Source organism: Berghia stephanieae, chromosome 2, assembly GCF_034508935.2.
Source record: "Berghia stephanieae isolate SIO BIC M18660-M18661 chromosome 2, UCSD_Bste_1.3, whole genome shotgun sequence".
Taxonomy (NCBI): Eukaryota; Metazoa; Mollusca; class Gastropoda; order Nudibranchia; family Aeolidiidae; genus Berghia; species Berghia stephanieae.
Window position 1 is genome coordinate 115,119,914 of NC_088361.1, and position 17,479 is coordinate 115,137,392.

At 33.6% G+C, this 17,479-nt stretch overlaps 1 protein-coding gene across 7 annotated transcripts in view; it reads left to right on the forward strand.

Moving 5' to 3' along the window:
• Positions 1 to 2,682: 2,682 nt before the first annotated feature.
• Positions 2,683 to 17,479, forward strand: part of LOC144966316 (exocyst complex component 6B-like) — a 32,893-nt gene continuing 18,096 nt past the window's right edge. For 2 of the 7 annotated variants that reach the window (XM_078902558.1, XM_078902559.1), the window contains exons 1-12: positions 2,683 to 2,878; positions 4,262 to 4,427; positions 4,631 to 4,769; positions 6,863 to 6,908; positions 7,539 to 7,743; positions 8,400 to 8,543; positions 8,821 to 8,889; positions 9,726 to 9,809; positions 10,175 to 10,221; positions 11,025 to 11,145; positions 12,890 to 12,925; positions 14,926 to 15,033. In XM_078902558.1, coding sequence (XP_078758684.1) covers positions 2,706 to 2,878; positions 4,262 to 4,427; positions 4,631 to 4,769; positions 6,863 to 6,908; positions 7,539 to 7,743; positions 8,400 to 8,543; positions 8,821 to 8,889; positions 9,726 to 9,809; positions 10,175 to 10,221; positions 11,025 to 11,145; positions 12,890 to 12,925; positions 14,926 to 15,033 — 1,338 coding nt within the window. In that variant the 5' untranslated portion in view covers positions 2,683 to 2,705. Of the gene's footprint in view, positions 2,879 to 4,261; positions 4,428 to 4,630; positions 4,770 to 6,862; positions 6,909 to 7,538; positions 7,744 to 8,399; positions 8,544 to 8,820; positions 8,890 to 9,725; positions 9,810 to 10,174; positions 10,222 to 11,024; positions 11,146 to 12,889; positions 12,926 to 14,925; positions 15,034 to 15,720; positions 15,748 to 17,479 lie in introns of all 7 variants that reach the window. The other 5 variants (XM_078902560.1, XM_078902561.1, XM_078902562.1 and 2 more) reach the window with 3 other exon arrangements.

Below are 17,479 nucleotides of genomic sequence, written 5' to 3' on the forward strand. Positions count from 1 at the left end.
TTATTATTATTATTATTATATTATTATTATTATTATTATTATTATTATTATTATTATTATTATTATTATTATTATTATTATTATTATTATTATTATTTGACTTGTTTAGTTTATTATTATTATTATTATTATTATTATTATTATTATTATTATTATTATTATTATTATTATTATTATTATTATTATTATTATTATTTTGTAATTCGTTCCCTGTTACGTCATGGTTACCCTTTTACACATTATTCTGAGCCTTTTTGAATGTTCTTAGGTCCTTTTAATAAGTTTTATCGTGTGAGTACAAGAATTATCCAGGTCTTTAGTATTTGACAATCCCATCACCTTCCTTTTATTGCCTGACAATAACTCAACTTTGGCCAGTAGTCGCGTAAAAATATAAACAAGCAAAAAAAAACAAAAAAAACAACTAGAATAAACCAATACAAACAAGACATAGTGCATTTAATTTAATTGTTTTTTTTAAAAATATATATTTAATTATTATTTAAATGGTTGTTTCCTGCTAATTAAAAAAAAAAAGAAACTTGATTTCTGTGTCCAATGGACTGTATAATAATTTGATTATTGCAAGTCACCAATTAAATTACATCAAAGACATCTTGTTTATTGATTTTTTTTATGTGTTAGAGTTAAGTTGTTTTTGTTTTTAATTTTTTAATTTAATTTTATTATTTAAAAAAAATTATTCTTCTCGTGTTTTAAATGGTAGCCTATCACATACACGTAACTGCAACACTTTCTCTTTTTTTTTTTTTTTGCTATTGTGGAGGCATACGCTTATATTTCTTATCTAAATTCCTAATTATCTTTTCATCGCATCCACTAAGCTTTCTGCCTGGGTGGGGTTCCTGACCTCCCATAGTGGGCAGGGATGTACTTACTGTGTCCTCTATCCCCCTATATCTGTTTTCCAACTTGCTTTCTGTCTTTGTCTTGGATTGAGATTACTTGGTTTTGTCCTGGCCCTGGCCGGATACCCTGGCTGAGAGGGAAACAGTCAAATGTAACGTTAGTTTTGGGAGACGATATTTTTGTCCTTGTAAATCATCTCTCTGTTATGCACTGTATTATGTGTTGTTTACGTATTATATATGATTTGTAAAGAGTGTGTTTCTCTTAGTGGGGACTTGTGTTTATGTCCGGATGAGACATTAAGCTGATCTAAATTTAAGTACACTGATAGTGATAGTGTGCCCTTGGAATATACCTCTGTTCTCTATTTGAACTAATTCCCCTTTGTCTTACTTTTTCTGAGGTACTTTAATTGTAATTTTAGAATTTTTTTACTATCCCATTTTCTTCCTATTTTCTGGTGCTGATATGACCTAAATGTGTTGCAAGCACGCAAAACCTTTAAAAACAAACCACACAAGCTTTCTGCCTGGGTGGGGTCTTCTCGTTTTCCGAGTTGCTTTTTTATATTATCTTTTTTCTTGTCTTGCTGGGTGGGGATCCCGACCTCCCATATTGGGTAGGGAGGGCGCTTTCTGTGTCTTCTATACCCCTATATTTGTTTTCCAATTGCTTTTTGTCTTTGTCTTGGAATAAGATTACTTAATTTTGTCCTTCCCATTGTCGGCGGAGTCCTTGGCTGAGAGGGAAACAGTCAAATGTAAAGTATTAGTTATGGGAGATATTTTTTTTATTATTGTAAAATTGTAAATCATCTCTCAACCGTGTACTGTTACTGTTATATTTTATTTTTAGTTTCTTTGTTTTGAATATCATGTTTTGTAAACATTTGAGTCTATTCCTCTTGGTGGGATCCTGTTCATATGTCTGGATGAGATTTTCATGTGATCGCAAACTAATTACACTGCGAGTGTGCTCATGGAATCTGCATCTGTTCCTTATTTGAACCCCTGCGTCTTACTTATTCCAGTTTGGGGCGGCTAATAGAGTTGTTGTACCTTTCTCTGAGAAAGTGAGGTGAATATGTTACGTACAGGCGCTGGCTGTGATGGAAGTTGAAAGAGAATGTATTCCCTTGAAAAGTTAGGAACTGCTACCCCATCCCCCCCCCCCCCACCCCAAATAAGAGATAGGCTGAGGACAACGGAATATGTTTGCAGGTCTGATAACCGAATGTAATTATGGGCTTGTTTTGCATTATACCTAGCTGTAATGGACAATATTTTGCGTTTTTCGAGAGTATTTTCAATGAGCCCATTACAAATCTGGATTACCAGATAAGTGGAAGCCTTTACAAAATATGATCAAAAGAAAAAAAATGAGGGGGGGGGGGGGGGGGGGGGGGGGGGGTGAGCCGTGTAGCCCTACATATGTGCAGGTCTGACTTCCCCACGCAATTATGGGCCTTGTCACTGGTGTAATGTAATGGACAATTATTAATGTTAATTTCTGTTGATTTGAGAGTTTCAATTACAATAACAATCGAGAGCGTGACAATTAGGGTTATCTATGCTTGTTTGTATTGGCCTAAGAATTGGCCAAATTTACTCTCCCTTTTTTAAAATTATAATTGTTGAACATGCTCGCTAACATTTTAATAGAGAATAGAGGAGCTTGAGCTTGAATTTTCAAGACAACAAATCGACAGCGAGCGACTGCTGTGAATACGCCCACAAACGATTTCCGGTGAAAACGAAAGTAAGAGGTTTGGAAGCACTTTTTAATTTTCCAATGTTTTTATGCATGTTGCGCATGTGCATAGCAAATGAAGAACAATGGCGGAAGCAACACCCTACCGTTCTAAAAATGAAGAGGATAACCCTTGGAAAAAACTCAGTGTTCCCATTCAAGATGCAGACACACTACGCCAAGAAGCAGTCGAGGCTCATCACGATCACCTCATCACAGAAATCGAAACATCAGATGGACCACTTGCAACTACTCTACGGTAGACATTTAGTTTTCGCCGCGTAACCACTTGCCGTCTTTAATCAAACAGTCTCAGTCACTGTGTTTACCTTTTTCGCTGCACTGCAACTGCATAATATATGACAAAAAACAAATGTGCAGCGAATTACTGTACTCTTCCCCCAACCCCCCTCTCTCTTTCTCTCTCTCTATCTCTACCTCTCTCTCTCTCTCTCTCTCTCTCTCTCTCTCTCTCTCTCTCTCTCTCTCTCTCTCTTCGTCTTTGATTGCCCACAATCAATCGGTTGATTATTATTATTATGGCAAATATGAAACTGCTTTCTAATTCTAATCTAATCTCTCTGTATTCCTTGTTTATAATCGTTAGTCTAAAATCAATTTCCAGGGACATTCAGGGGTCGTCAACGTTGGTCAGTGATGGTTTGTGTAAGGTTTAAGTATCTGCATAGCAACTTGCCACAAAAGCATCAATTGTAGTGGCTTCGGTCACTTTATTTAGCGTCAAGCTGATTCCAGTCTCTGACCGTACGCGGCAAGAAGGGAAAACCACGGTATTGTGTTCTGTACTGTGTGTTATGAGGCTGTATTGGTTGTTGTTACCTCTTCCCTGTCTCAAAGGTGCTGGTATCAGTTTTTTCTTGATGACTGGGCATTCAGCGAGGTGGTGCTTGATCTTAAATAGCATTGTTAATCTTGCTGATTTTCTGCGGTGTTCTAATTCTCTACCTCTCTCTCTATATCTTCTCTCCCTCCTCCCACAGGCTCAGGCTCCACTATTCACTCTCACTCTCGCTTGCGCACTCCTTGTCTATTTATTTAGTGTTCTATTCTCTTGTTTTAATTTACCTATAAGTAAGCCTCTATTACTCTTTTCCCCAGGCAGTTGTTTAATATTTTGAATTTTTGAATCACTCATCAAATCTGAACTGCTCCTCTCTCTAACCCCTTTAATATGTAGATAATTGTAAAATTATTGACATTTTACTACAAAGCAAAGTATGACCAAATGAACAGTCTGCCAAGAGAGTCTGGTTAATAAAAGTGAATTTAAAAAAGCTTTGATATTATTTGCGACAGATTCCATGTTTATAGTTATGTTTAGTACACATCAAATAACATGGAAATAATTTTTTTTTAAAATATTTGCAAGCTGGGTACAAGTACAATTACAATTGTAAAAAAAAAAAAAAATCTTTTTAGTTTAAAAAAATATATAATCCAGAAAAATAATGTCATTAGCTGTGGGGTGTTTATGAAAGAAGTTATCAGCTTTATTAATGCCATATTCATATATACCTTTTTTAAAACATTAATTAAAAGGAACATTTGGCGATAATTCCATTGAAATATTGCTTTATAGAGGAGAAATATCAATGGAGAAAAAAATTCTCTTGTTTTGCAGAGCTGTGTATGATGGCAGTGACATTGACTATTTTATGGAGAAACTACATTCTCGGATAAAAAATCATGACCATGAAATTGAGAGGATGTGCAATTATCATTACCAAGGTTTTATTGACTCAATCAGAGAGTTGCAGCAAGTCAGTGGTGATGCCACTAAACTTAAGGTAAGGCAATAGTATTGGATGTTTCATTATAATGCTCTATCATGTCTTTACTTCCATGTGGCTCTTATTCATATTATTATTATTCATTCATTAATTAGAAAGAAAGTTTTATATATACATAATTTGACTGATTTTTGTCATCAAATCTTCTTTTTTTTTTTTTTTTTTCAACTTTATTTTTACCTTCCATTCCTTTTTCATAGGGAGAGATTAATGGATTAGACAGAGAATTACAGAACTCTTGTGAGTCACTACTGAACAAGGGAGACCATCTTGTAAAATGTCGAAAAGTACAGAAAAACATAACACTAGCAATTGAAAGTTTGTCGTTGTGTTTACCAGGTGAGTATTTTGTAATTGCTTCTGCACTCAATTTATGTTAAAGAGGATGAAGTAATTTTCTACAATTTTATAACCTAGTCTACTGCCACCAACCATTAGACATGCTCAGGTATCTGCTGACATATTGTTGTATCTTTGATATATAAATATATAACATTACTTGATGTGGCCGATGTGGGGAGTTATTTTAGAAGCACATTTCTATTTCATTCTCTCCCCACAGTGAGCTTAAGGTGCTTTGCATTTATAGATAGATTATCAAGTAATATTATTGAAATTGGAAATAGACAAAATAATGAGAAAAAATGAGTAAGATTATTATTCCACTTGTGTGAAAAAAATATTGTGTTTGGAACTTGATTTTCATTGCAATACTCCAACTAATGAATGTTCTGCGATTTGCCTATTTGATTATGTGTCAGTGCCACAACGTATCACAATTGATTACCAATGATTTTGTTCTATATTGAGAAATGTTTGAAGGAAAAAACAGAGATCTTTTTCTTGGTATTCTTAAACCAAAGTGAAATCAGATTTTTCATCTTTTGTGAGGTAATTCACCAGTGAGTTGCACATTATTACATTGTATCAAATTTGAGTTCATGTATTATTTATACAGGGTATAGTTGGTGTATATATCAGGTTGGTTGAAAATATTATTCATATGTTGAATTCATTCTTATTCAATTTCTTTCTTTTTGTTGGTATTTGAATATCAGAACCCTCTTTAGATAAAGGTAGGCATTTACCCAAAGGTAATTATGGAGTAATTTGAAGCTGCAGTCGAAATAATACAAAGTTCTTGCAAACTCAGTGGCCAACATTATCGTTATAATGCTAAATAAATTGCACGAAATGGTGACATTTTTTAGAATGCATGGTGTTGCCTTTTTTTTCCACATATGATTTTAAAAAATCTTATTGTCAAAGTCTCACCAGTTGGAAATGGTCATGAAATAATATTTATTTTTAAAATCAGGGCTGAGAATCTTCCGCCTAAAGGCGGATTTCCGCCTAAATGGTAGTTTGCCTCCGCCCATCCCCATCACATTTCCTCCTTTTTCAAATTTGTTTTGGATAAATAAACAGTGATTTTGAGAATTTCTCTGAAATATGCCGTGTCAAACATTTTCCTCAAACCCACAAAATCACCATTATGTCTTATGTCATATTTTGACACCTGTGTTCAGTCTCCTGAAATTCGGTGACGGTCCTGTTTTTATGACGTTGGGCCAGACAGAATGGCACCAGATGTCACAGTTGACACGGACGACCAGTGGTGTTCTTTTATTAGCTAGTTGATGGTTGAGGATTTTTTTTCTCTGTTGTCGGTACCTGTTGCCTTTTTTATCTCTCTCTCTCTCTCTCCTCTCCTCTCTCTCTCTCTCTCTCTCTCTCTCTCTCTCTCTCTCTCTCTCTTTTTTTTTTTTCCTGTTTCCCTTTGCCTTTATTTTTATTTCTCTTTTCTTCTATTTTAAAATATAGAATTCACAAGGTCAATACATAAATTATTCTGGTAGAGAAGTCTCCCCTCCCCCAACCACATCTTCATCCCTAGCACCACTACTACTACAAATAACACCACATCATCCCTACCACCACTACTACTACAACTACAACCACCACCACATCATCATCCCTAGCACCACTACCACTACAACCAGCATGACATCATCCCTACCACCACATCATCATTCCTACCACAGCTACTACAACCACCACCACACAATCATCCATACGACCACTACTACTACTACAACCAACACTACATCATCGTCATCCTTACTACAACCACCAAATGTTGTAATTACACTTCAACTTTTGAAATTCCACCGAGTCTTGTTAGAAATTGCTGCGAGACTAATTTTGGATCGCATCTCAGTGAATTTTAGTGAAATTCAAATTTATAGGTTATGGTCGCATGGATGGGCCATTTTCTTCACGATGAAAAATTTCCTCTTTTTTTGTGACCAGTCATTCTCACCCCTGAAAATTCAAGAGTACAAAGTGTGCTATTCAAAATTGGAGTTGCTTTAGGAATCAACTGTAAAGAAGAATATTATTTGAATTTTTCTTTTTCTTCATTTGTACAGTTCTAGAAATGTATGGGAAGTTACAAGAGCAAATGAGATTCAAAAGGTTTGATTTTATATTGCATGCTAATTACAATTTTCAATATCAGTTCCTATCTTCTCTCTCTCTGATGTTGATTTTTTACACGTCTCTCTCAGCCCATCCTTTACAGGTTTAGAAACATATTCGAATAGGTACAGGGCCAAACCACCTTATGTTTTTTTGTTTTTTTTTTTTTAAATATGATTAAAAACGTGTGTATCCCTGTTTATTTCTGTTACTAAGTGTTCACAATTCAATAGCATAATGAGGAGTTGATAATTTAGCAGTATTAAGGACAAGCACTTTGATATAGTTTTTAAGTCTTCTGTACACGGACGTTAATAGCTTTTTTTGTTTTTTTAAAAACTCCTTATGTTGATTTATTCTTTTCATGTAATATTTGATACCATAATTTCACCCAGATATATAGCATTTTCCCTGCTTGAGAATTACAATTCCTATCTTAGTTTTATCTTCTCCGGACTCCCTTTATTTTATTTTTTACAAGTTCAGATTTTGCACTGTACTATTAAATAATGTCTCTTTGATTTATTTACATTTTGATATTCTGTTGTTATCAGAATTTTTGCATTTTTCTTGATTTCCCTTTCTCTCTCTATTTTCTTTAAATATATATTAAAAAAAAAAAAAAAGGTATTATCCTGCTCTCAAGACTTTGGAGCAGCTGGAACACTCCTATCTCCCCCGAGTCATCAACCACTGGTTTTCACAAACTATGTCTGAAGCTATTCCTCGTCTTAGAGAGCGTATAAAGGAAGCATCAATGACAGAACTCAAAGACTTTTTGGAGAGGATTAGAAAAGATTCTGCTAAGATTGGCGAGGTTGCTATGAGACATGTGAGTGCATATACATTTAGTGCCACCCTAAAACATTTCTTTCACTGTCATGATGACACAAGTTTTGTGTTTTTTTTATACAATACACAATGACAATGATATCTAGAATAATTATTTGTTGTTGGCACAAATACAAACATGCTGTTCATGTTTTATGAGAGTTAAATTAGCTGATTGGTGGATTTTATAAGATCAGTTTAAGTGCATTTTGAAATGTTGAACATGATCATATATTTAAAAAAAGAACCTTTTTTTTTCTTTGGCAAAAAACATATTAACAAAGTCTAGTTTAGATGAATGGTGGATTCTCATTTTGTTCGATTAGTCAATCATTTTTCAAGGATTGATTAATCTTCTGTCTGTCCCACATGAGTGATTTTGTCTTTCTTTTTATTGGTGTTAATAAGGCCTAACTGTGATGTAAGTATTGTCAAACTACTAATAAGCTGCAGTCAGACGAACCCAGCCTCACATTTCATTATGATAATTTAGAATGTAAGTCTTAATGTCAAATAAACTCTATAATGTCTGTCAATTTTTATAATTCTGCCATTCAGATTTTAAAAATATCCATGGTTCACTTTCACTTAAACACTTCTCTTAAAATATAATTCATATGAAATATTTATATATTTTTAAAATACTTTATTGAATAGGCTGCTGAACAAAACAATATGGACCCTCAAATTGCCAAGAAAAAGTCTAAAAAGAGGAGGGCACCTCCTCCCCCTAATCCGTTCACTGGTGAGATAGAATATGACCCGTCTTCATTAGTCAGTGATGGCGATGATGATGAAGAGGTAAGCAGAAGTATCAAACAGATCTCCAGAGATGTTTAAATAGTTAATTTATAGTTTACCTCAGATAAGAAATGTTTTTTTAAAATTTTTATAAGGACAGTTGTGATGCTTCAATCATTCATTAATTATGAATTTATATATATATTTTTCATATGCTTTTTGGGCCGATTACATTTCATATTCATAGAAAGGCATAATTTATACTCACCTATTTTCCATACACTCAACTTTACTTGTATCTCGCATTGTAATTCCTCCTCCCTCCTATATACTTCAGGAGCTCAGTGCACAAGACCTTGTAGACTTTTCTCCAGTATACCGGTGTCTCCACATCTACACAGTCCTGGTAAGATCCTAACCTTTTCTTTGAAAGAAGTTTGGATGGTTTGACATATTGATATTGCCATATCCAGTAAATTATGCAGCAGGATACTGGATTTGTGAGTGGCTCGTAAAACACATCCTTCAGCGTGCTCAGGTTATGGCTTGAAAGTGTTGCAACAGTTATTGAGCTTTTTTTTTTATAAGACGAAAAGAAAAGCAAACTTATTGGAATTGTAGGTAAATGCTTGGTTCACTGTGTTTGTTCTTTCTTTGACTTGATACATTAAGAAAGAGATGGAGCTTTCATTTTTAACTGCTTCATTTCTTTCTTTTTTTGGGGGGTTAAAAATAGAAGGGGCTTGGATTTCTTAGTAGCTTGGTATTTATTTTGTGATATATTTGGGAGATTAAAAAAACAAACTATGAACTTGAAATGGTTACCATATGTAACACTCACCATCAAGAATACAAAATTTACTTGATCCTTCCATTCAACTTGAATTCCCTTTTTTGAGGTTTCTTAGAGTAATTTGATCCTTTTGATTTTGAAAACGTAAATTTTTCTTATGTTTTATTTTAAAAATTAAGAATATTTAGAGGGTACGAGAAGTGGCATTGTAAGCAATTGTTAGCTGGTAATGGTTTTGACCTTTGCTTTTATTAATTCTCTGATTTTAATTATTGCTTTGTTCCTTTACATTATCTGCGTAAACCCATTTAAGGATTGAATACAATTTATTCTCTAAGCTTTCGATAGTTAACAAGTAGTTTGTTACAAATAATGGAGAAGCAGTGTAGGTATAAAATGCTCCTCAGACTTGTTAAACACTTACCAATATTTTATTTTGTGTCTTAAAGGGTGATAAAGATAAGTTTGAGACATATTATCGCTCTCAAAGATGGAAACAAGCAAGATTATCGTTACAACCACCTACAAACATGGTATGTTTGGTACATATTGACCAGTCTTTATACAGTTTCATTTGCTCATGGTTAATTTGCTTTTGCTTAAATGCTGAGCCCACCTCTATAAAAAAAAGTAATAAACCAACAGTATTTTAAAAAACAAATTTGCACAAGATGTCATTCTGCTATTAACACAAGTGTCCAAGAACAAAGTTTAAATAGAATTACCTGAACTTAATAATCTTCCATTTATCAATTTATGACTGATTTGTAACATTTTTGTCATTAATTTCTGTTTAATAAAATTTGTGATTTTTTACTTTTAACGATAAGCATTAAATAAAACCTTATCACTAAATTTTAGAAAATTCACTGATTTTCTCCTTTATTTTTTTTTTCAGCATGAAAGCATCGATCATTTTAGGAAATATTTTCATGATATTATAGGGTGAGTGATCAATTGTGAATCATATGGACTTTATTTCACTTAGGCTCAAATCTGTTACATTACTCGGTTATGTGAAATACTTTACACCTATAAAAAGGGAATAGTCTTGAATTATAACCTCTATCGACGTCATGCACCCTTAATGTGACATGGATGTTACGTTTTTTTATAGTGTATTTCACATCCCTGCTGACACCTATCCTTGCTTGACTGGTGTTTAAATGTCCTCAAATATTTTCAAGTGCTATAGGAACAAATATTTTATAAGATTGTTGGTTTGTCATTCATACCATCTATGTTAATAAGATTAGTACATCAAGAAATTTTCGTCTTGATATTGCCACGTTTTACTTTCTCTCTCTCTCTCTCTCTCGCTCTCTCTCTCTCTCTCTCTCTCTCTCTCTCTCTCTCTCTCTCTCTCTCTCTCTCTCTCTCTCTCTCCCTCCCTCCCTCCCTCTCTCTCTCTCTCTCTCTCTCTCTCTCTCTCTCTCTCTCTCTCTGTCTTTCTGTTTTGTCATATTGTCTAATGTACAACTGTAAATGATGTGCTCCAATAAACCATATTCTCTGGCTTATATTGCAGTAAGAAGACATCAGGGGGAAGCTACTTCAGCTTTTTTTTTTCTCTAGGGAATCAAATGTTCAACTACATGATATTCGTCCTATATTCATTCATCGTTTGTTTTATTATTTTTTTGTTCCCTGGTGTATATTTTAACATAGCTGCCTTTGGTAAAATAATTATTAAGGCACTAGGTTGAATTGATCATCGTGTCATCTTAGATTTCTCCACCTTGTTACAGGTTCTTTGTCGTTGAAGACCACATTTTACATACCACACAAGGTTTAGTTACTCGCTCTCACATGGATGAGCTTTGGGAAAAAGCAGTGGAGAAAATCAGTGCCACACTGAGATCAACAGCTGTAAGTGAATGTTTTTATATTGCATTTAACTTAGAAAATTATTTTTATTCTGCTGTATTTGTTTTTAATCAAAGCTTTAAAAATTTATAAAGTACTTTTTGTGTCATTTTACATAAATGAAACCATTTCAGGTGTTCTTTTTAATATGTATATCTTTTCAAATAGATGAGAAATTAAAGCACTTTGAGATGGTTCCATTTTTAAAAAAAAAGCTGATCTACAATTTAATGGGAACTTGGTGTTTGATTGACTGGTTTTCAAAAGCTAGCATTTTTTATGACAAGGACGGGGGTGAAAAAAAAATAGGCATATTAATTTAACGCTTTTACAGAGGTACCAAAAGACCAGTTTATCTTTTTCCGGTCTGGAGTAAAAATTTCCGCCACGTACAAACAGCTTTCATCAAATTCTGGTGAGGTCTTATGGGTCTAAGGAAAGCCTCCACTACCTCCACTATCATCACAACCACCAGAGCATCACCTTCTCTAATACCAGGACACAACCACCATCACCACATCATCATCGTCATCACTACAACCACAACATCATCCTATCACCCCTACTGCAATCACCACCACATCATCATCATCATCATCATCACTACCACCACCACCACTAATACTACAACTACCACATCATCATCATTATCACCACTACTACAACCATCACCACATCTCCAGTCAGGAGAGTGACAGGAACAAATTATCACGCCATGTTAGAATCTTATGGAGTACCTCAACTAGATGATCTTCAACCGAACATTGTCCAACAGGATGGAGCTCTCCCAAACTGGGGTTTGTATGTGAGGGAATTTTTAAACCATCAATTTCCAAACCGATGGATCTGCATTGACGGTCCAGTTTCCTGGCCTCCATAATCAGTTGATTTAACTCCACACTTTACTTTTTTTATGAGGATGTTTGAAGAATAGGGTGTTTAGGACCCTGATGAGAGACATGTTTCATCTGAAGACAATAATAAGAGAAGCCATTTTCTCTTTTACATTATCCATGCTGTAAAAAGTTGTGGGATGAATTGGAGAGATGCATATGGCTTGTTATTTAAAATGGCAGTGGTCATGTAAACCTTTAAATCTGACGATTGTGTTATCAAAAGTAAGATTTTAATATTAGATTTAAAAAACTTTAATAATAAATTTAGGTTATAGTCATTCTTGATTTATTCAAGCTTGAAATGTCATTACTATTTTAAAAAAGCACAATGTATTATTTTCTTGAGTGTTTTTATATGCATATTTTCAACGAAGTGAAAATATATAGACACGAATATGATTGAAAAATTTAGTGACTCAAATACTTCAGCAAAAATTGGGCGTTATAGAATGCAGAGTCAGGAAAGCCAATTATATTCCTAACCTCAGTTAAGTAATGTCAATCCCAAAGTGACATGAGATTTCTTCTCTTTGAATTTTAGTCAATTTGTGTTTCTTGGACACTTGATCATGGCAGAAACTTTTATTTAGCGGGTAGCCGTCTTACACTCGTTTGTCATACAAATAGATCGTTTTGACTACATTATGGGTATGTCATTCATGCCTTGTTCCCATTAATTCATGTTGATAGAAAAATCGGAAATGCTACCTTGTGTTTGAATGGAAAGTTTGTTGTGCTTTTATTTTGATTTCCTTCTTTGTTTTTGGTTACAGTTGCTTTAAACTTAATTTGCTTTATATCTGTACTTACTTATGATGCTTGTTCTAATAAATTTATGAAATTAACTTTAGGCTCAACTCTCAACCCGACCTAATTGGACATCAGAGGTATAAACATTCTATAGCACTGAGCAAATTTATAATAGCAAATGCTTATTATATTGCATTCCTTTGCATCATATTGAATTCTTGTATCAATTTAAAAATTATTTTTTGTTTATTTAACTATTAATTATTATTAATTTTATTTTTTGTCGTAGTAATGAATAACATCTTGTCATGTTCATGATTACATTACAACCATAACTAACCCTGTTCACATCGTCAGTAAAGAATGAATCCTTTTTAAAATGTTAATTTGAATAAATAGTAAATTCCAATGGAAAGGGAATATTTTTTGCAAAAAGGAAGAAGAACATTGTCTTTAGAATTATTATTTATGGGTTTCAACCATTTGAAACATGCCTGATGAGAGGCTTGTTTTATGACAATAGCTTTGTTTCATGTTATACCTCCCATAGTGGGCATGGAGGCACTTGCTGTGTCTTCTATCTCCCTATAGCCGTTTTCCAACATTCTTTCTGTCTTGGAATGAGATTACTTGGTTTTGTCCTGGCCGAATACCCTAGCTGGGAGGGAAACAATCAAATGTATAGTTAGAGTTGTGGGAGATGATATTTTTTGTCTTGTAAATCGTCCGTCTGTTATGCACTGTATTATATGTTGTTTACATATTATATGTGATTTATTAACATTTGGGTGTATACCTCTTAGTTGAGGCCTGTGCTTGTGTCTGGATGAGACAGTTAGGTGATTTCAAACTAAGTACTTTGATAGTGTGCTCTTGGAATCTATATCTGTCTCTTATTTGAACAAATTCCTCTCTGTCTTACCTTTTCTTGGGTGCTTTAATTGTAATTCTAGAACTTTTTATTATCCCATTTTCCTCCTTTTTACTGGCGCTGTATGACCTTAATTACTTATATGACCTTAATGTGTTGTAAGCGCCGTAAAACTTAAAAACAAAAAAAAAACCAAACAGCTTCATGTTGTCTTTTCATTCATTTTAACATTATGTGATGGTCAATAAAATAAGTTAAATAAACTTCCTTACACTTTTGGGCACACATACATTAAAATCTCTCATAGTTCATATATTTTTGGTTTTTCTTTGGATATACGACACTACAAGAATTACTGCCTGCCTTATACCTATCATCAAATGGTTCCCTTCTTCTTTTTGTTTGGTTTTCTATTTTATACGTGGTGTGAGTGAATCACCAATGAATATGAAAGTCAATTTACAACCAGATTTACTTTGCTGATTCCCAAGTCCTTTATCATCAATCAATGACAAGTGAAAGAATTGTGCTTAATTGTAATTCTAGAACTTTTTATTATCCCATTTTCCTCCTTTTTACTGGCGCTGTATGACCTTAATTACTTATATGACCTTAATGTGTTGTAAGCGCCGTAAAACTTAAAAACAAAAAAAAAACCAAACAGCTTCATGTTGTCTTTTCATTCATTTTAACATTATGTGATGGTCAATAAAATAAGTTAAATAAACTTCCTTACACTTTTGGGCACACATACATTAAAATCTCTCATAGTTCATATATTTTTGGTTTTTCTTTGGATATACGACACTACAAGAATTACTGCCTGCCTTATACCTATCATCAAATGGTTCCCTTCTTCTTTTTGTTTGGTTTTCTATTTTATACGTGGTGTGAGTGAATCACCAATGAATATGAAAGTCAATTTACAACCAGATTTACCTTGCTGATTCCCAAGTCCTTTATCATCAATCATTGACAAGTGCCATCTTCTCAAATTGCTCAGCTGAAAACATTTGAGGAAGCTCAACTTGGATGTGAATAAAAAATTTGAAAAATAAATTGTTAAGCCAATGAAAATATAAATCCAACATATAACTCAAAGAGTAATGTGCGCATAAAATGAGAAATTATGACAAACAATAACACAGAAGTTTCAAATAAATATATATATCGAAATATATATCAGTAAACAAATTAAATTTATAAAGAAGGGAAAATTCCTCATCTCTCGCCTCAGATACTCTATCCAAAGAGATATACTTTCAGAGTCATCAAGCAGTGCTGGCTCGGGATAAACGATTTGAATCAAGACATCCCAGAACTGATGTTGAAAATGAGACCAGTGATGAAAATGAAGATGATGCAGATACTGAGGTTATTTCTGCGTTAAAAATTTATTCACCGAAGATGTGCGTTTTCCTCGCACTTTTTATACTTATTCACCTTTATTCTTATTGAGCACTCAGGGTCTAAAAATAGCACTGTCCTTGTGATAATGAATTGGATGCACCTCACAAAGTTGGGTATATAAACGAAATACATTGATCTGGATTGAATTATATTAGCATATTCAGTGAATGTTTTGAATTTAAAAATCAACAACTGTGAAAGATAGCAGCAAACACATAATTTATAATAAAATACTTTTTAGAATATTATTCTTAAATCACCAGAGCTGCATCATTTAATGTATTTCCCTCATCGCTCCACCCAATTCCCCCGCCACCCCCCATCTACCCCCTTATTTTTTGTGTATGAACAAAGCCATCGCATGCTCTTCGTACCTAATTTTACTTTATCTGCATGACAATGGAATGATTTTATATAAAAATGTTATGAAATAGTGGGTTCATTGGAAGAAGTGAATTCAATTTCTTTCTTTTTTGAAACTAATTTTGCTAAAAGGCTTATTCTGTTATGAATGCATGATGCTGTTAAATCCTTGAGAAACATAAAATATTCCGGTAACTTGAAGAGTGGAAATAAAATTTAAGGTGAAAATAATTTTTTTTATATAACACAATTGATATTAAAAGATACTTTTTATTTTTGCTGCAAAAGGATACATCTAAGAAAAATGTAACTCACGTGAGTAAATTTCCTTTCGATGTGAACAAACATTCATTTATCAAAGTAATTGAAAATTGATGGAATTTTTTGTCGGAATGCATAATGCAAATACATATATTCAATTCAGTACATACCTTGTCTTTACTGTTTTTTAGCCTCCCCATCCTCTGACTCATCATTTGTATTATAGAAGCGAAAAGTAGGATTTTATATGGCTCTACAGGAACAATGTCGATGTTGTGATGTTGTTTTGATTCGATTGTTTAATTATTTATTTTTCATTTTGTCTATTTATTTATTCCATAATTTAAAAGGCAAATCATCAATAATTTATTACGTCTATGGGATTTTATGAGCACCTCCCTATTTGATAACCCACTTCGCCACCTCATCCTGCCTATTTTGACAAGAAATTTTAATGACCCCCTCACCAAAAAATGAAAATAAAACAGACAAACAACAAACAAAACCCTTCCAAAATTGTGTCACAACATCAATATTATATGGTGTAATGCATTAGTGTCACAATGCTTTGCTGGTCTATGATCAGAACTGATAAATCATTATAGTCGTCATCTGAGGTCAACTAACCTTCTTCACTTGTCTCTCTTTTTATAGTTTATGAAGTCAAATGAATAATTTTACCTTTAATGGTATTGATTTATTTTTAAAATAGACCTGTAAATTCTCAGTCAATTAACTGAAATCAGTCAATTTGTCAAATTCAAATATTTAAAAAAAGGAAAGAAATAAAAAAAGAAAGAATTCACAAATCGTAGTCGAATGACCGTAAAGTAATTAGGAGTGTTCCACAGCACTACGCATAGCTCATGGGGACTGTTTATATTAACGATGTATATATTGCCAAGACTAAGCGACGCTTTTTATAAAAGGCGTGTCTGAACACATCCCTGGGTATTTTCACACATCCTTCGTTAAATTATTTTTTCACTTTCCAAACCCGTCGTGATCCCAACTGTAGCCAATTTTAACTGAGCCACCGAGCGATAAATTTCACTGTTTCATCTAAGCCAAAATTGACCACATTTACCTGGCGAGTCTCAAAAGTATGATAAAGTAAATTGCGAATGTTATGTAGACACCTTCAAATCGAAAGTTAGGATAGATTGCTACAAGCACATTTCGATTGCCTCACGTTGTAAACAAACTGGTTGACCGTTTCTTCACTGATTGAGTACCTGATTATAAGGAACAATGGTAAGTAGCCTAATTAATTCCCGTGCAAATCAGGACGTTTTCTGCCGTTGTTTTGCTCAAGCCCAAGCGAGCTTGCTGTTTTGTGGCGATTTACCTTCATTTCGATTCTTTGAATTTTTCCGCTACGCCTGCCGAAGTTTCTTCTTGATAATTCACTTCTACTTAATAATTCAGTGTATTGGCCAGAAGTCATATTTATTTAAGTTTTTTTTTTTTTCGGTCATTTACTGATTGAAAATCAAGTTTGCTCATTGCTACATTATTCTAATGTTCTCACAATGGCTTAGCTGTTCGTGGATCGCAATTCAGACTTGTCGAGCATCGATAAAGATGTGAGGAATAAATTCAATAGGTTATGGCTAGAAGTTAAAGATGTTAATGGTGATTATTTTTCTGACTATGTCAAAAAAATTCCAGAGGCAGGAATATGATTTTGATGAAGCCATCTTTACCTATATGAATGACATGCTTATTTAGCATTCCTTCTACATCAAATTATGGCAGTCATACTTCCAGTAAGAAATAACACCCA